This window comes from Cynocephalus volans, chromosome 16 (assembly GCF_027409185.1).
Source record: "Cynocephalus volans isolate mCynVol1 chromosome 16, mCynVol1.pri, whole genome shotgun sequence".
Classification (NCBI taxonomy): Eukaryota; Metazoa; Chordata; class Mammalia; order Dermoptera; family Cynocephalidae; genus Cynocephalus; species Cynocephalus volans.
The window spans coordinates 41,762,042-41,781,555 of record NC_084475.1 but is presented as its reverse complement, the minus strand read 5'-3'; the positions used below and the strand labels follow the sequence as shown (position 1 = coordinate 41,781,555).

At 49.5% G+C, this 19,514-nt stretch overlaps 1 protein-coding gene across 1 annotated transcript in view; it reads right to left on the bottom strand.

Annotated features, from left to right (window-relative positions):
• Positions 1-402: 402 nt before the first annotated feature.
• The window catches only part of APBA1 (amyloid beta precursor protein binding family A member 1), a 58,542-nt gene continuing 39,430 nt past the window's right edge, over positions 403-19,514 (bottom strand). Inside the window, exons 7-12 of the mRNA XM_063081153.1 lie at positions 18,988-19,173; positions 15,345-15,524; positions 12,827-13,039; positions 3,479-3,598; positions 1,235-1,375; positions 403-474 (exon numbers count right to left, since the gene is read on the bottom strand). Coding sequence (XP_062937223.1) covers positions 403-474; positions 1,235-1,375; positions 3,479-3,598; positions 12,827-13,039; positions 15,345-15,524; positions 18,988-19,173 — 912 coding nt within the window. The remainder of the gene's footprint in view (positions 475-1,234; positions 1,376-3,478; positions 3,599-12,826; positions 13,040-15,344; positions 15,525-18,987; positions 19,174-19,514) is intronic.

Sequence of the window (19,514 nt, the reverse complement as noted above, 5' to 3'; positions counted from 1 at the left end):
AGAGCTCAGCACCCAGCCCTCAGGCGCTGCGAGGCAGACTCTGCTGCCCCCGGGAGCTCCTTCTAGGAGGTCTGCACCTCTTGGGATGGGATGATCCCCTTGGACAGTGACAGCCCTCCTCAGGGACCCCCCCCAAGGCCCTCCAGGATGCTCCTGGGCAAATACCAGGTGGACAAGGCTGCTCTCCCACCTCAAGGGAGTGCACACAAAACTTCCCTGGTATTAAAAGAAAATGCAAAGTGGAGAGAGAGAACAAAGAGGTCCTTGCGGATTCTTCTCTTCCTATGTAAAGCCGAATGCTGGGCGTGAGAGGGAATGTCTCAGCGGACACACGGATGCAGCACGAGAAACACAACCACGACGAGGACAGTCCTCCATGCAGGCCGCTGCAAGGTGCACGGCTCAGATGTATACGGGCTGCTCCTGGGCTGTCAGCAGCCTGTACATGGCAGCTGGCATCGTCTTCATGTGAATCTGAGGGCAGACACCACACGTTAGTGGGGGCTGGGTTTAGGGGGCCGCAGGGAGGGGCAGTGCCTCTCACCACAGGGGGCTTTGAAGATATCCACCCCACCCCCCCCATCGCCACCACCGCCACCAAGGACGGCCTCTGGGAAGAATAGCAGCCACAGGCTTTCTAACAAGTTAGGGAGACAGAAAATGAAAACCAGGTGAAGCTCGTTTTCCCAGTCAAATGCACTTGTTCTCACCAGGCCTTCCAAAAGCACAGAACTCAAAATGGGAGAACGATGCTGGGCTTCTAACCGCTCCTGCCTCCCCCACCTATCTCGGCCGGTACAGCAAGGACACGCCCCAGCCCTAAGACGGCAGTTATGACGGGAGGCGAGCCAGTGCCAGGGGGACACCTCTGGAGGGCCACTCTGTTGAGTAGACTGGAACCTAAAACTTAAATCTTCCCAGCACATTTGGTGAGATCAACTGGGACAAGTGGAGAAAACTTGGGCAGCCACAGAGAAAAGAAATACAAATCTGAGTGTTGAAAGAGACGTGAGCAGATGGCACCAAAGAGAAGGCTGACGGGGACGTGCCTCGGTCTCGCAGAGGCTCTCAAACACGGCCACTCGTTAATCGGTTTACCATTTGGTCAGAGACACGCCGTCTGGTTACTGATGAGCGTTTAGGATTGGAGAGGACACTCAGAAAGGTTCCCTGGGGGGTCTGTGCAGCACCAGATGACACCTCAGCCCCCTGCAGCCCCGGCCCTTGCTCCTACCTCCCCGACAGCATTGGAGAGAATGTGGACGATCTTCTCGTGGGGGGTGGCCACGACGCTCTGCCCGGTGATTTCAATGATGCGATGTCCCACGCGGACGCCACCCCTCTCAGCGATTCCCCCTCGCATGAGGCTGCAGATCTACCAGAGCCAAGGGCCGAGTTACACCTCCCGGGCAGCACAGCCTTTCAGAGAATCGGCAGCGACAGAAGGCTGTCTTTCCAGGACCCCCTGTCCCTAACACTCTCATCTCAAAGAAGCTGGCATAGTTAGGCTTCGGGCATTTAAATCTCTTAGGTTGTTTTCACAAGAAATAGGTCCTGTAGGCCCACAAGCCAGCTCGTCATGCAGTCTGCACAGAGAATGGAGCCCATCGTTAGCCTTCATGCACATTGAATTCTGACTGCTTTTCATCCCCCCACTGGGTCTGGGTGTAAAGAGCTGCTTGGGCCTGTCACAGAGCTGCCAGTGTTTTCAAACTGTCAGTCTGTGTAACACAGGTTAGAAGTACTTTCCACAATCACAACTGGGGCTCAAACATGGAACTGTTTAATGCAAGCAGCCCGTGTTTTAGCGTCACAATTGCATGAGCCAAAGCGGGGCTGGAACCCCACTTTGTGTTCTAAAGTGTGTCCAGCTATGGGGGGAGCTGCTCCTTTTGGCCTTCCCAACTCAGCGGCCCTTGCTCGGGCTCCATTTTTACAGAAACAACAATGCACCTGGTTTTCCTGATGGCACAGCCAGGCCCCGCAGTGCACAGAGGCTGCAGGCAGGCACCGGCCCCATGAGCCCCCCACGGCTACGGGATACAGCCACCCCCACCTCACACACACACCATTGTGAATTCTCCCAAAAGAACATGCTGGAATTTGCTAAGGTGACTTTTCTTTCCAGACTGTGCATTTTTATTTAAAAGCTGATGCAGACAAGACTGCAAGCAACATCTTGCAGCCATGTGCTGTGTGCTCCTGTGGGTGAGTGGCCCTCCAGTCCCTCAGGGACTTGGGGTCAAAACATTCAGGGTCAATACATTAGGTACTTTACATACTTCAGAGAAAACCAAGGGTCTTGACAGACCAACATGTGTTACAGAACAACTTCGTTAATATCTGAACTTTTAATGTTATTCAAATATGAACAAAGCAAACAAATAAGTATAGAGAGGCAGATGATGTCAGAGCAAAACTGCAGGGAGTGACAGCTGCATTCCTGACAGCTGAGCTCAGCTACTCAGTACAAAGGATGAATGAAACGGGGCTGAACTCTCAACTCCAACTGGGAATTGCAAGGGTTTTTCTAAACCTTCAAACATACTTGAAATAAAATTTTAATGACCTAGAACTATTAACTGAATGTTAAGGGGTTAAACAGAATGGGGTCTCTGGCTGGAAAGATGAATGCAAAGAGAGGGAGAGTGCAGCCCAAACCTACAAAATCCACAAGCTTACAGAGAGAGAACTGATTTCCCACCAAAGCCCAGAACCACTATGAGCCCAGAACAAGGAAAACCAGGATAAAAAGGAAGTCTTATTGTTTCTATTTGGGATGAAGAAAGAAACTAAACAGAGGTGACAGTCGTTCAGCACTGCAAATGTATGTAATGCTGTTCAATCGTGCACTTAAGAATGGTTACAATTGTGAATTTTAGATTATGTATATTTTACTACAACTAAAAAAAGGGGGGGGGGAGGAAAAAATGAGGATGTATTATTTCAAGGCAGACAACCAAGCGAGAGAAAATAGTCCTTATCCCTGAAGTGCCAGTTCAGGTGAAACAGGCCAGTGTGCTAAGCACAGGTAATCCACGCACAATAGCCGCTGGGCAGTGGTTCTCAGCCAGGGCTACACACAGACCCCAGAGCTCTGAAGACCCGCTGAGCCGGGGGGACCCCACAGACCCCACCCGCCAGCTTCAGCAGTCCCCAGAGGGCAGGAGGCCCTGGGTGGGCATGTCCCAAACCCTCTCAGGCTGGCAGCAGAGAGGGCAACCCTGCACTGTCACAGAGATACTGGGCTCTGAGGGCTTTGGCTCTGGCAGAGCCTTTCTCTTCCCACTTGGAAGGGCACAGAGTTCCCTGCCCATAGGGAATCTGCCCACAGAGGGAGCCGAGCCTGACTTCGCTCACGCATCCCCCTCCTTGATGGATTCTTCCAGGGAATGGACTGGCTCTAAACAACAACAGCAACAAAAGACCAAACATTGTGCTACATTTTGGAAAAAGGTGTGGAGGGGGTTGTACTTACAATTCCGTTCTGGACACTGAAACCCAGCTGGTAGCGAAGATCTGGTCTTCGGATTAACACGGTGGTTACTGGAGGACATCTCACAATATTCAGCTTCACTCGGGATTGATTCTTTAAGCCCTTAAACCGGAATAAAGTACAGTGGATATGGAGATGATTGGGCAGACAGAATACATAAAAGCAGAAGGCAGCAAAGGAAAAAGCAGCCCCAGTGAGTACACTACAGGCTGCAGCCCCAAGCTGGCCCAGCTCACTGCTAAGTGCTGTCAACCCAGGGGGCAAACCACATGGTTCAGGTGAAGCACTTCAACCCTCGCAGAGATAGGTTTCCTGAGGGCACTGTCTTCATTTTGGGAAACGGGCTGTGTTCGTGGGATCTGGTAAGAGTGGTCGTTGTGCAACTACGAGGAGAAGTGTCACGTGCTTTTTGGCTTGAAAGGTGAAGGATGCACTCTCTCTCCCAGTAAGGAGAGAGACAAATGGGAAATGGACTTTTTCTCTGAAAGGCAAACTGTAGCAATGCTCTCTTTCCTAACAGAGAATGTCTAATTTGCAGCAACTGGCCTGATTCATTGGGGCTTGATTTCTCTGATCTCCAATGCTCCTCTTCCCCATTCTGCCTGTTAAGAGATTTTATAGCTTATTCACATTCCCACAGCCACTGGGGACTCCAACCAGTGTGTGCCTCCTTGATAGAATGGAGAGGATTGTAGGACAGGTGTGGATGGAGAAAGAAGGAGAAGCATTAGACTTGAAGACTGTCTGTGGCTTCATGATCCCTGTTAACATATCCCTCCCTCTGAATCAGAATGCAGCGTAGAGCAATGCTGGTCTTTGAATATAAAGGGGGACAGGTTTCAGAGCTTAGAGAGCTTCCTCCACCCCACTGTGGTCTAGGCTGAGCTCAGGCGAATGCTTCTGTCCTTGGATCACACTCACAGCACTGACAGAAGCCCTGGTCAGCTCAGAAGCATCTCCTTAAGAAACCATCACAGCTACACTTCCCTTACTCGGGGTGGGAAGTGTGCTCCTACAGGTCCGACCACCAACTTGTCACTTCACCCTGAGAGGAGGGTGCCAGGCAAAAGTAACCCAGCCCTCAAGTACACATCCATCTTCCAGGTCCCCCCAGACAGCCTGCTTTGCCTCCACGAGGTCCTGCTTGCTGGCTAATGCAGACAGAATCGCCCACAGCAGGTGCTTCCCGACCTGTTTCAAATCATGACATGGAGAGAAAAATGATCTAGTTTGCACACTGGGGTAAACAGACCACATTGTTGTGGCTGGAGGCCCTGCTGTCCCTGGCCCAGCTTTGAGAACTCAGGCAGGAGAGATCCCAAAACTCCAGCAGGAAGCACCTGCCCGACTGAACACCTAGCAAGGCCAGCTCAAGGTCAGCTACAGTCCCTCTCTTCCAAAGGGCCAAAGGTGAAAGAAAGTGTTGGGAAAAATAGAATAGTTTAATCAGGGCCCCTCGCCTCGGGTCTGGTTGGGAGTGGTACAGCTCATTCTTTGTAAGCAAGTTGTGTGTGGGTGGAGTTAGTGTGTATGCGCGGCGCCGCCTTGGCTGGCATCTACTGCTTCAGGCGGCTGCCACCACACACAGCCATGCTCTCGAACCTATGGCTCCAAGGACCTTTTGGCCATCACCTAGCTCATAGATCTGCGTGTGAGGGGTCTGGGGACCCAGCCTGGAGTGTTTAGGGTTTATGAGGGGTCTGGGAGCTCCAGACCCAGCCCCAGCTTGACAATTGGCCCAGTTGGCAGGATTACAGGCAGGTAAAAGTAGTGCTATAGAGAGAAACCGGTCTTAAAAGATGGTATGGCAGGTGGGTGAGCAACTTCTCCTCCAGGAGAAAGCAGTCACCAGAGGAGGGACAAGGAATCTGGGAAAAGGTGGGCTCTATCCTATCCAAGTCCTTGGTATCTCCTAGAGACAACACCTAATCAATTCACAAATGGATCCAATCTGTGCCCCCTACAGTCACAGTGGAAAGAGAGGCCCGGGGAGCATGCTGACATATCCACGACAGGTACACATGAAGCCTGAGAGTTTGCTACTTATTCTTTAATAGAAATCTGCAAGTTCCACAGCTGCTGCCGATCGTCACTCCTTGACCAGTCTGCAAAATCCCTTCTGTGGGAGGTCAAAACCTAACATTTCACATTTTATAGATGGGAACCTGCTTTGTCCAGGGGCTTTGCGGGGTCAGAACTAGGGTTAAGGACGCCCTCCTCAGGACTTTCCTTCCCTCACAAGCACCTGGCCAGGCAGAGAGGTAACACTGGTGTTAGATGACTTCAGTGCATAAAGAATTGGTGGCAAGAGTCCGACTGGCTTCTCTGAGTGGCAGAAGCGACACATACCTTTTGTTTCTAAGTATCAATGGTATGCTTTAGATTGAGGGGCAGACAGGGCCTCTGGTTATCTGGCTTTACTAAGCTTGGTCAATGAGTATATGCCAGTGGTTCTCAAAGTGAGGACCCCAGGGCAGCAGCACCTGGCATTTCATTAGAAATGCAAATTCTTGGCCCCACAGCAGGCCTACTGAATCGGAAAATGTAGGGGTGGGACCCAACAATCTGTGCGTTAACAAGTCTTCCTGGTGATTCTGATGCACGCTCAATTTTAAGAACTGGTGTAGACTACCACTGCAGAACAGTAAACAGTAGCCTCACCTGCACCCAGGAGACAATTTCTCCCAAAGTATGATTAGACACAAAGATTTCAGTTTACAACTCATTCCTGCAGCCAGTGCCTTCATGAGATGAGGTCCTGGAAAGGCTGGGTGGGGCTGACAGCTTGTGGGAGAGTTGGTCAGACCAGTCACAACAGCCTGATTCCCGGCCAGTTACCTCCATGTCTGAGTCAGGTGTGAACACCCTTAAGATCACTGTCCCACCAAAACCCACCCTGATGATGAAGCCAGCCAGGCCACAAGGACAGTAACTACTTGTCACTGAACACTGACCCGTGTTGGCACTGAATGGAGATTCACAAGATCTGTCTCATTTAATCTTCCCGACAAACTGGCAGCTATAATTATCCCCATTTTATGGAAGAGGAAACTGAGGTTCAGCGATATTAAGCGACTCACCCAAGTTTACCCACTGCCAGATTCAATCCCAGGTCTATTTGTATTCAAAACCCACTGTATTTTCTCCTACACCATTAATGCCCCATCTATACAACCAGAAAGCATGTGTCTTTCATGAATAAGCCTTGCTCAACAAAGAAACCAGAAGCCAAAGCAGCAACAGAAGAACAAACCTGTTCCCCCAAATCCTTTATTCCAGCCTTGAATTGCGGACATATATTTTTAGTTCACTTTCTTACATGCAAGAGTTCTTCAGGGTTCCTGATCCTCATATTTTCCTTTCTGGCTCCCCTACTGCCTTTTGCTTCCAGTTTGTCTTTTTAATGTGTGAGTCTTTTGGGGCCTCAATTTAATTTCTCCACTTCTGGCATCTCTTTTTTCAGCATTTTGAATTGCTCTGGTTTCTGGTGAACTTGACCTCCCAATGCCTGTCGCTGGGCTTGCAGTCTTGCTGCACCATGTGAGTTGGTGTTCATATCCATGCAGCATCTCCTGGTGGTTTTGGAACATCTCGGGGCTATTCCTCTGGTTAAGGAAAGGATGTTTTCAAAGCAGAGCAATGGAATGAGCCAAGTGCGGGCTCCCCTAGTAAATGATAGTCTGCAAAGGATCTGGGCCTTCCTAACAGCAACAGGCCCACCATCCACGTTGACGAGGGGAGATGCTCTGGCCTTTTGCTTCTAACAGTGGGAGCAGCACAGCCTGGTGGACAGGACCTGGGGTCAGAAGATCCGGCCTTGAGTTGTTTCTGCACCACGAGCAGCAGGATCTTGCGCACTTTGCTCTACTTTGCTCCTCCCTGTGTCCCTCATCTTCAGAGCAGATGATGAAACTCACTAGTCTCCTCTGGTTCTGGTCTCTATCATTTCACCCCTTTTCATGCATTTTTTTCTTAAGTGCCTTTGCCTGCAACATCAAATCTCAATTGTTAATGCTTAAAAACACCTATTCCTAAAATTAAAAATAGGCTGCTTCTGTGTGGGGTGTGGGTGTCGGGGAGGACAGCTGAGACATGGTTCACGCACACATTCCTCTCTTCTGAGTGCTTTCTCTTTCTCATTCATTTAATCAATAAATGCTTATTGATCACTCATTATGTGCCCAGAAATGTGTTAGGCATTGGAGATTTGGTGGAGCAGGCCCTCTCCCAGCCTCCTGGCGCCCAGAGGAGGGCTGGACAAGAAAACTGGTCAGTGCTGAGCACAGGGCTGCGGGGGGCACACAGCAGGGCAGCCCGCGGGGCCCCGGGTCCCTTCACCTCTCTCTCTCCAGTCACACCAGGAAGCCAGGAACGTGTGGGAAATAAGAGCTAAAAATGCTGAAGACAGGAGCGTGCTGTTAGAATCACAACCTTTCAGACAAAGCCATCTGTTTTACGTGTTTATAGCTGCTGACCACTGGGATTATTTAGGTGTGCTCATGTGATACAGAAAAACTTACGGAACGTACTGAAAAGCAAGAGAATGACTCTACTTTCTCAATGTCACCTAAAAAAATTTCACATTGCTCTGGTGGGTTCTTTCCATCTGTGTGAATTGATTTAAGATACTGCATCTGTCCCTCAGCGAAAGAATTTCTAGATTGGGGAAAATGTGCTGCCAGATGAGGCTTAGAGAAACGGCAATTTGAAATAAGCAGACCATGCATTTGCTCTGTCGTTCCTAATCAATGTTTCAAGTTGGGTCCCATTAACTGTTATTTCTGAGCTGCTATTTTATTGGAGGTGCCAATTAAATAAATGGTCATTTTATCCCCATGACAACAGTGGAATGGTGCAGCAAATTAAGAAATATGGTGGGAGGGGAAGGGCAAGAGGAGGGGAGGGGAGAGAAGCCAGAATGGTCTCTATAGCAACAGGAAAGCAGACCATGATGAGCCCGTGGAAGGGGAGGGAAGCTGTGTTCTAGATGAGAAAAGAACAAATCCAGAGGGCAGGACCATGGAGGCAATGGCATGAAAAGAGGCAGACTGCTAACATGCTTCGTCTACTAGTAATTATGCTGTAGGAATTAATCACGACAGGAAAAATAAGAGCTAGGAAAAAAGTAATTAAGATAATTCAACATCTATAACTCTAATCTGGAAACACGCCTATTTCCTATAACCTTGGGGGAAAGGGTCACAGTGGCAAGATGTAGAATCTCTCTCTCTAGTTCTGCCCCTCAAACCATGGCCTGCAGACTGGCAATGTCACCAGGAGCTGGTTGGAAATGCAGAATCCCACCCCAGACCTGCTGAATCCAGAATGTGTTATATCAACAAGGTCCCCACGGGATTCAAATCAGTTTGAAAAACACTGATGTAAGAGGATGAGAGTTGCTTGTTAAAGTCACTGCAAAGAGCACTTACACACACTGAAATAAATGTGAACATGCAGCCTGAAGAAGCCCAGAACCTTCCCCTGCAGTGGCCCGAGGTGGGAGTAAGGGGGGCAGTGTGAGCCTCGCCCCAGGGCAAAGGGCTGTGCTGTCTAGAGAATCAGAACACAACCCCCTAAACGGCCGTGTGCAGCTGGCGGGGACACCTCCAGCTGTTACCAGTGGTGCGACCCTCCCCCGGCCGGGGGCGCTGGTGGCTGCCCGCTCTCCACTGCACAGGGCCCTGCTGAGCACTGCTTGGCTGCGGGCAGTCACCGAGGCCCTGCGTTTCTTACTCTCCATCTTCATCATTGCATCTCTTTTCTCACCACTCGGCCTTTTAATTTTCAGATTCCACAGAGACTCCATTTACAGACATCAAAGCTCAGCTGCTCCAACAAACCTTTCCTCTCAGGAAGCTGCTCCAACAGAGCTGTGTGGACTCTGAGTGAGCTGCTGCCACCTCGGCACCGCGACCCCTCGCCTGCGTGTGGCCCAGGGGAGCTGGCTGCCCACACCGCACTGGGTGTCCTGGGTCCAGCCTAGGGTGGCAGGGAAGGGCTGGGAGGAGGGCCAGGACTTATCTGTGACCCGGGCATTTGCCGTCCCCCTCGTGGGCCATCCTGAGGAGGAAGGGGGTGACTCGTGGGAAGGGCTGGCACTGACATGGCACCTCAGTCCTCAGGAAGCCCAGCCTGTTCCTGCCGGGCCCATCCCCACCTTCAATCAAGTTATCCCCTTGTTTTGGTCCATTCGGGCTGCCATGACAAAGTGCCACAGGCTAGGTGGCTTATAAACAAGACATTTATGTCCCACAGTTCCAGAGGGCTGGAAGTCTGAGATCGGGGTGCCAGCACGGGCTGGTTCTGGTGAGGCCCCTCTTCTGGGTTACAGACTGCTGACTTTTCGTTGTATCCTCACATAGCAGAAAGACAGCTAGAGGGCCCGCTGGATTCCTTTATAAGGGCACAAATCCCTTTTGTAAGGGCTCCACCCTCATGATCATCACCTCCCAAAGGCCCCACCTCCTAACACCATGGCATTGGGATGAGCATGTGCATTTCAACATACGAATTTTGGGAGGATACGCTCACTCGGTCCATAGCACCACTCTCTCTGCTCCTCCTCCCCAACACTTTCCAGACTCAGATCAACTCCCCACGAATCCTCCCTCACCAACCTCCCTCTCTCCTCGATTTCTCTCTCCCACATCTGAACTCCTATACACCTGAGGCAGGGCTTTTTAACCTCAGCACTATGCACATTTGGGGCTGGACATTTCTTTGCTGTGGGGCTGTCCTGTGTATTGTAGGATGTTTGATAGCACCCTTGGTCTCTACCTACTGCACGCCGGGAGCATCTTCTCCCCAGTGGTGACAACCAAAACAGTCTCCAGACATTTTGGGGCATGCGGGACCAGCCCTGGCTGAGGACTGCTGCCCCAGGGCTGGCCTCTGATTTAGCATTTGACCAGACATCCATCCTGGGGACAATACATCTGTATTGGATGCAGAATGTCGGGTGCCAGATGGCCTGGCTCCACCAATGACCAGCTCCGTGACCCTGGCTGATTACATCGTCTTTTTGTGCCTCAGTTTCCTAACTTGTACAATGAGTATAATAATAGTACCTGCCATGACGGTTCAGTGAGTTAATCCAGACGTTCTCAGAGAGGCGCCAGGCACACAGCACTTGACCACTGTTAACCGTCAGTCCTTTTGCTTCTCCCCAAGGAGACCAGGCTCCCCGGGCATGTATTGCATCTACTGAATCTCTGGGTAGTTCTCACATATGCACCCGAGCTGTTTAATAAGTAACTTGCTCACTGGTGTTGGGAGACCCAGCGTGGATGGGTCCTGCCTCCCCGGCGCTGGCCACTCCTCACCTCTCCACATTACCATGGCAAACCAGATCAGCCTTCCCAGGCCAGGCTCAGACTTTGTCTCCCCCTGTCCGTCCATTCAACCATAAACCTCCAAAGGCCACTTTCCTTTCTGCTACCAACATAGGTTTCACTCCTTCGAAGTCACTTACACCTATAAAATGGTCCCTCCTCTGAGTGCTCACAGCTGTTCACCTCTATACTGCTATCAGGACCTGCCGAACCCTTTCAATGACATAATTATCCTCCACATGCATGCTGTCACCCTAGCTTCCCCACAATTCAGCTGAGCACCTCACAGAGGCCCAATTAAACAGGTTTCGATGAAAATACATGTTCAAAGTAGATTCTTTCCTCTTATCTTTGATGTATATTAAGCAAGATGTAGAGTTTACTTAATTGTAAGATGTAACAAAAAGAAAGAAAAGGATGCCAAAGAGGCCCATTACTTTCTGAGTGTGATTATCTCATGAGGAATTAGATGACTCTAATTAAAAACAGACTCTGTTTCATTAAAAACAGAGGCCCCATCCTTGTCCTGCACACTCACCTTCCCCCACCAGCCCCAGCCCCTCGGCCAGCGCTGGTGTTCCTGATGCTTTTGCTCAGAATGACTTCTGTGTGAGTTCACTTCCTCCCTTCTCCCTTCCCCTGCCTCCGTCACACACACATAGCTGTGTTCTAGCTGACAGTGCTCCAGGAAACCCTGAGGAACCGAGGAAAGTTCTAGGATCTCAGTCTGCCTGTGGCACCACAGTGCTTGGTGCAGAACTACTGGAGTCTACAGATGCTGTAGTGGAGGAAGAATATTCTTGGTCATTCTGGCCATGTAATCAGCAAGTACCAATGTTCTCGGAAGACTCCATCCACATGGACACTTCATTTCTAAGGAGAAAATCTAACTTCTTCCCCTCAAGTATTCACATTTAATTTTCCCTTACATAGCTCTTAGCCTTGTGTAATAGCATCAGTTCAGGCTGAACAAGAAGCAGTCATGGAGTCCATGGGCTGTAAGAGTTTCCTCCCTGTCTTGGCAACCAGCACACGTGCATTGCACGATGCAGGCTCTGGGGGGAGGACGGACTCGCCTGCAGCACAGCCGTGCAGCGAAGAAAAAAGTGTTCTTGGTTTTGGAGCATTTCCATGATTTTTCACAGGATGACAATCATCTCAAGTACATCTGGCTGACTATAAGTGACTGTCTGGAATACTATGATGAAAAAAATTCTGTGGAGGCTGAGTCTGGGCTTGGTGGGAGAGAGTGCTGTGATTGATTAGTAATACCTGCAACAGATGTGATATTAGAGAGTGGTGTTATTGAGCCAAACATACTAACCCTGATCTAAAAGCATTTCAGGGAGGAATTTTTAAATACAGTTGTCCCTCGGTATCTGTGTGGGATTGGTTCCAAGACCTGCCCTGAATAACAAAATCTAAGGATGCTCAAGTCCCTGATACAGAATGGCACAGTATATGTGTATAACCTACACACAACGTCCTGTATACTTTAAATTGTCTCTGGATGATTTATAATACCTAACACAATGTAAATGCTATGTGATTAGTTGTTGCACTGTATTGTTTAAGGAATAGTGACAAGAAAAAAGTCTGAACATGTTCACTACAGACACATTTCCTTTTCTAATATCTGGATTTGTGGTTGGTTGAATCCATGTATTTGAAACCCGTGGATATGGAGGGCCAGCTGTAGGAACTTGCTGGTGAGCCACCTGAGTGCAAGCCCGTGCCTTCTGTATCTGTGCCCACCTCAGTGCCTGACACTTTGAATACGTTCATAAATACGGAAGTCATTCCGCCTCCGCATCATTCTGCTGGTCCTTCTGGGCCACCATGTCTGCGTTGTGAGGGGGCAGAACAGTCGTAACGAGCCCCCAGCCCTGCAGACCCCGGCGGACCCTCCCGAGCCCGGCCTCACCCCGTAAATACGGAAGTCACACTTCCTGTCATTTCAGCTCTATGACAGACGCTGATTCTCCCCATATCCAGGTACCTTAATAATGCTCTGGCAGGTGGAGAGAGGCAGGCCCACCAGGCTGGTGCCATTAATGGACATAATCTGGTCCCCGATATTCAGCTTCCCCGACTTCTCTGCGGGGCCTCCGTGCATCATGTTGGCGATGATCACGGTTGGCAGGATGGATCCCCAGCCCGACTCCACAATCACCACACCCAGGATTTCTCCTTTCTGCTTCTCTATGAAAACCTGAAAGGAGAAAAACACTTAGCAAGCCTGAATCGGCAACCAGCTGGGGTCACTGGAGAAATCAAAGCTCTCCCCGCTTCCTGTCTTGACTAAAGACAGACATTTCCCTGTCCAGCTGGATGAGTTCCTGTCCTCTCTGCATTCCGTGGCACTGGAGTTTGTGAGAAACAATCTCACAAAGGCCCATACCATTTTTCGTGATACTCTCTCGTTTCACATAAGCAATCTCGCCTCAGCACACAACCACGAGGAGCACAAGGTTTTTTGTTTTTGTTTTTTTATTTTTGTAGTCCCCAGTGGCAGGGGAAAGAAGCTCTGGTGGTGGGAGATTTGGTGGTGTGTTATGATTTCTAGAAGGAGTTTTTGGATTCTGTGCACATGTTCCCCATCCCACAGTGCTTCACAAATTCTCTCCAACATTTAAAATTCCTGAGTCAAAAATAAACAAACATACATTACAGGAACACTTCTCTGCAAGGAGAAAGTTGAAAAAAAAAAAAGTTGTGCTGAAGCTATCACAGCCAAAGGGCTGGAAGTGCACACAGGAATATCATGTTCTGGATATGCATAATTTTGTGTGACCTCCACTGGCAGGGCCAGGCAGAGCACACAGGAGTTAGTCAATGTTGGATACCTGCAGCCTGGGGAGGTTTGCAGAGGTGCCACAAAATGATAAGACACTGCTTGGAAGCATCCAACAAAGTGCGCACATGTGTTTTATTTATTCATATTCATAGATACACACGTGCTCTAACATATTCTGTACAGGCTGCTGCTTGGGCCTGACAAAATCTCCTTCACAGGCTGTGGCTCCCTTCCCCCAGCTGCTGAAGCTCACAGTTGGCTCCTGCCCCGAAGAATAGTCCTAAGCCAAATGGGACACACTCCTAATATAGGTTGAATTGTGTCCTCTCCCCCAATTTATATGTTGAATTCCTAATACCTCCCTTTATTTGGAGATGGGGCTTTCACAGAGGTAATTAAGTTGAAATGTTATTGTTAGGGTGGGTCCTAATCCAACATGACTGGTGTCCTTACAAGAAGGGGAAAATTGGACACAGTTGAGTACAGAGGGAAGACCATGTGAAGACACAGGCGGAAGTCAAGCATCTACAAGCTGAAGACAGAGACCTGGAACAGAGCCTCCCTCAGGGCCCTCAGAAGGAACCAAGGCTGGCCGCACCTTAATTTAGGACTTCTGGCCTCTAAAACAGTGAGACAATAGATTCTGCTGCGTAAGCCACTCAGTGTGTGGTACTTGGTTACAGCAGCCCTAAACTAATGTACCCCCTACCCAACCTTGGCCAATGACCAGCATGGGGTACCAAGGCGTGCCAGCTTCCTTGTTCAAGGTGGGACAAGTCTGCCCTGCCATCCGTGATCAGAACAAAGCCCATGCCCAGCTAGACCATGCTCTTACTTAGCGCCCCCAACCCTGCCTGCCACACTCTCCTTTTGCTCTGAGTGCTCGCTCCCAATAATCCTCCTGAATAAGAGTCCCTGTCCCAGGACCTGCTCCTGCTCCTGCGGAACTTGACCTAAGACATCTGGCATACACCAATGGATCAAAAGATCCCCTTCTCATCAAAGATTCTTTTTACTTGTGGGATAAAGCTCAAACCCCTCAGCCGGACTTCCGAGCCCTCTGGTTCTGACCCGGACCTCATGCTGGACTCTCCGTCTCCTTTCCTGAACCTACCTGCTCCAGCCAAGATGCCCCTTCCTGCTTCCCCGGACAAACCTGGAGCTTTTTGACCTTCAGGCTCCTGTTACTTCGGCCCAGCCCTCTGCTTGCCCCTATGCTTTCCAAATAATCCCCAGACCTCAAACCAGCTCGGACGGCCCCATCTTCCTTCAGACACTCCTGGAGAGCTGGGTCTGAAGAAACGGGGCCCGATCCTGGAGGGGCACAGCATCTACTGTCTGAAACCCGTGACCTGCTCTGTTCTGCCAAGCATGGTTGGCTTTGACGAGTGCTTGTACCAGCACCAGCATTTAACTTTTTTGGTGCCCTTACCTAGACAGTGGGCTTTGTAAGGGCAGTGTTCAGGTCCTGTCAACCTCTGGCACCTACCCAAAACTTGGCTCAGTATCCCAGGGAGCAGATGATGTGCTGCCTGTCTGAACCCATTCACAATGGCATTTCACAACAAGGCCGCCTGAGGGAGGAGCCAGAGATGAGCCTCACAGCATCCTGCCAATGCTGTCCTCTGCCCCGCCTGCCTTCCTCACCAGGGCTGCCCTGTTCTCCTGGGCTCCTGCCCAGTTGACCCGGCCTGAAGGGCAGCTGCAGCAAAGTACCTACATCTTTACAGTTTTCCGACTTGGAGAAGTGGATCAGGTCGTCATTGTACATGTCCTGGGTATTCAGCAGGTCACTATACTCTTTCTGGCTGAGATCTTCGGGGTTGATCCCGTTGGCCCTGAGGAATTCCTGGTATGCCACGCTAAAGGCCTGCCCGATGGACTGTGCGATCAGCTGGGCCTAGAAGAGCAGACAAAGAGGAAGGATGGCGGTCAACAGTGCAGTGATGCTGGTGGCTGGCCTGGGCTACCTTCCCATCTGGATGATGGTTTTCCTGGGGTGTGAGCAGCCCCAGACATCAGGTGGGCCAGTGGTTCTACATGTGGACACTAGTGCCCACCAGGGGCCACTTTCAAAATTACTGGGGACATTTTTGATTATGACAATGATCATAAGGGAGCTACTGGCATTCAGCAGACAGGAATCACGGGTGCTGGATGTCCTACCATGCAAAGGAAAGCCCCACACAATGACGAGACATTCTACATCCTGAGCAATTTTCAGATATCCCTCTGGACATTCATATAACACCTGTTCCTAATCACCTAGTCTATATTTGGCTCTAATGCACACCAAACATTTCAGCAATAATACTGTGTAAATTAAGAGAAGAAGGTATTTTGCTTTTTTCCCAGCACATTACCAGGAATAAACTTCCTGACTTTGAAGAATCATCAACATCAGTGCTGTTCATGTTACCTGAGTTGCCAGTAAATCACACCCCCATCAGCCTGCACATTCGCTGTTGCGTGTGGTTAATTCTGCCTGTGTTTATATATATATTCTTATTTAGCCTTCAATTTGAAATATCAGATAGAAAGTGTTTGCAATATGCCACTGAATACTGTTCTCTTATATCCAAACTTATTAATCAGGTAGGTGTAAGCATCTGACTACTTCATTATGCCTTTTGGAATGGTTGGACCCAAGCATTTACATATTGTAGTATAATTTTATTTTAGCTTGCTTTCCTTGGTTTCATATAATATAATTTCATTTTCCCTATGTATTACTTTTATGGCCATAATTTGATTATTTTGTGAAATTTTTTTTTCAAAAAAAGAGGTTATATCATCTACAAATTTCATTTCAGGATAGTGATGGGGCACTATGAAATATTTGTTATAAAAAGGGAGTGCTGGGTCCAACAGAGTTGAGAACCCTGCTGTGGTCCAACCCTGCATTTTCCAGTTGAGGAGACTGAGGCCCAGAGACACAAAGAAACCTGTTCAAGGTCACACAGCTCACGGATGGGCACTTGGCTTCAGTTGTTCTTTCCCTACACTAGGCTTTGAGAACTTCTCTCTGCATTAATGAAGCAACATTATGAACTGAGATAGCCAACAGCAACTGAGCACTTCTGTGCCAACACTGCATTAAATGCTGTACAAGGACCATCACATGAACCCTCACATCAATCCTGTGATGGATGTTAGTATGTCTGCTCCACAATTTCTCCTCTGAAACTCTTCAGGCTGAGCTTCAGAACTGAGAAATTTTCCAATTTTGTAAAAGTAACAGGGTGTGCATACTAGACATTATGCAATAGCCCCTTTAGGCCCTGGGGAAGTACCCTATAAAAGAACACAGTAATGCTTCTGAAGCAAAATGTGTAAGATTCACAGTGAGTTGGAGAAACCCTATACACTGCCTCATGGCAGTCCAAGCCAGGCTTATCAGCCACGTGACTTCAGAAGTCCCTTTTGTTTCTCAGAGTTTCTGAGATTTTTGACTTGTGGATCTGCATCGTTGTCCCCATTGGACAGATCAGAAAACAAAGTCTGAGAGGTCAAGTTGCCCACTCCCTGGGAAGTGGCTGAATTCAGAGCCCTTCCTCCTGCCCACCACACCAGCCAGCTTCTCTGAGAAATTCTGATGGGTAGAAAAACAAAACCAAACCAAAAAATCCCTAGAGCAATGTTTTAAAAATACACACAATTCTAAACTTCCACTCCCTCCTCCCTTACTTGTTGGGAAAAGCAGCTCATTAGCAGTGATCCCAGAACATTCTGTGTGGCTGGCCATGGGAAAAGGAATGCTTAACTTTTCTGAGAATCTGGTGACTTCACATGCCACAGGTCACATCAGAAACCACCACTATTATGGACTGAATTGTGTCACTCAAATTTTAGTGTGTTGGAGACCTGGTCCCCACCATGACATTGTTAAGAGGGTGGAAAAATCTACTGTGATAGTTGAAAGGTAAGGCCTTGGAGAGGTGATCGGATTGTGAAGACAGTACCCTCATGGATAGACTGATCCATTCTTAGAATAATGGGAGTGGTTCTAAATATTCACTTTTGGAACTTTCCAAGGACCTTATAAAAATCTGTTTTCTCCCAGTTTGCATGTCTGGCCTCAGTTTTAAAGAAAGAGCAGGAAGAATGGCAGGAAGAGGGAGTTTAGATTCCTTGGCTTCTCGGCAACCTTGTCCTGGGACTGTTTTCTAGAGAACCAGGCCAGTAAAGGAAGGTGACAGTAAGTGTCAGCATCTCCTCCTCTCTGTGGCCACAGCCACGACAACTCTGGTTCCCCAAAGAGCAGGACTGCCTCTGACTCACTTCTTGGAGGAAGGCAATTTACTGCAGCTAGATGAACACTGCACTGGAGAAAAACAGCCTCTTTTAAGAAGGCTATACCACAACAATTTTCTTTTAAGCAGGTAAAGGCTCACTGCTCCATACGAGAAACAGAGATTGTTCTGTGGCCGGAGGAAAAATTAGCACAGTCAATGGTGCTGACATGGCCCTCTGAGGAAGGTGGGCGGGGGGACCTGCTGTTCAAAACCATTGTGGGTCTGTGGCCCACCCTGGAAAGGAGCTTCCCAGGCCTGCCGAAGCCGAAGCTGAGGGAGGTGAGAGCCTGGGAGTAGCTTGGGTGCTAACGCAGTTTGCAGCCTGGAGGCCTCACGGGCAGATCTGGACACAATCCTGGAAAGCCAAATGAAAGAACGGTCTCTGTGGAAAATTAGTGTTCTCTGTTGACCTCATCACCTGAAGAAATGAGGATGAGGGGTCCCTGGCTCTGTGCAGGAGGAGCTGCTGCTGTGCACAAGGACAGGGCGGGGTGGGCTGTGCCCCTGCATCTGGTGGGGAGGGCAGGGCAGTCCTGCACAGCAAAGAACCGCCCTCCCCCAGCACCGGCCCCCACAGGGCTGGCTGAATTCTTCCCCCCACCCCTCATTCCAAACCCTCCAGCAGCTCGGCCTCCTTTCCCTTCCTCGAACCAATTCAGCAGGCCCTGCCCTCGGCCCCTGCACTGCTCTCCCCTCGTTCTCACTTTACTCAGGCCTCTGCTCACGTGCCACCTCCCCAAGAAAGGACCTGGTGGATGGCTACACCTGAAATAGCCTGTCCCTCTATCCCCTAGTCCTGTTTTTCCATATAGCACTCCCCACTACCTAATTTTATATTAAGTGTATTTATTTTCTGTCTCCCCTCAACCCTTATGAGTAACTTGTCTGTTTCATTCAGCCTTATCTCATATCCCTAGCACTACAAAAGTGCCTGACATACAGGAGGTGATCAGTGTATGTTTAATGTATAATGAATGGGACTGATTCAGATTCCGAGAAATCAAGAGAATCTGGCCACCCAACTGCTGCCCGGGTCACCCAGAAGGAGATCGGGGAAGCCACCCTTACGTCTTCAGACTCAAAGACGTGGCAGATCATTTTGTACTGCCGCTTTCCATCCTGGGATGGGTGGGAGGCTTCCACGTTTTCCTGCGAGTTGGAGCGGGGCATCCGCCGGCGGGCCATGAGCACCACGATGTTCCCGATGTCTGCGATGTAGGAAATGGTCCTCAGAGGGTGGTCCATCATTGTCTCCTGGAGGCAGGAGGAGAGGAAGGGTAAGTCCTGAGCAGCATCTAACGACCCACGAGGAGCCTGCCACCTTCAGCCCAGCCAAGCATGGTCCATGTGCGGGTGGGCTCTGGGACCAGCTGCAAAGGCCTCGCTGGAGATTATGTATACCAACCCAGGCCTGAAGGCACCTCCCTTGCTAACCAAGAGGAGGAAATGATCTGTGGCAGGTGAGAAGAAATAACAACTTTCAAATGTTTTATAACCAGTGATGGGTTAAAAAAAAAAAAGAAGAAGAAAATATCTAAATGGTCTGGTTTCTTGTGTGTGTGTGCGCGTGTGTGTGATTTTTAAACAGAATATCT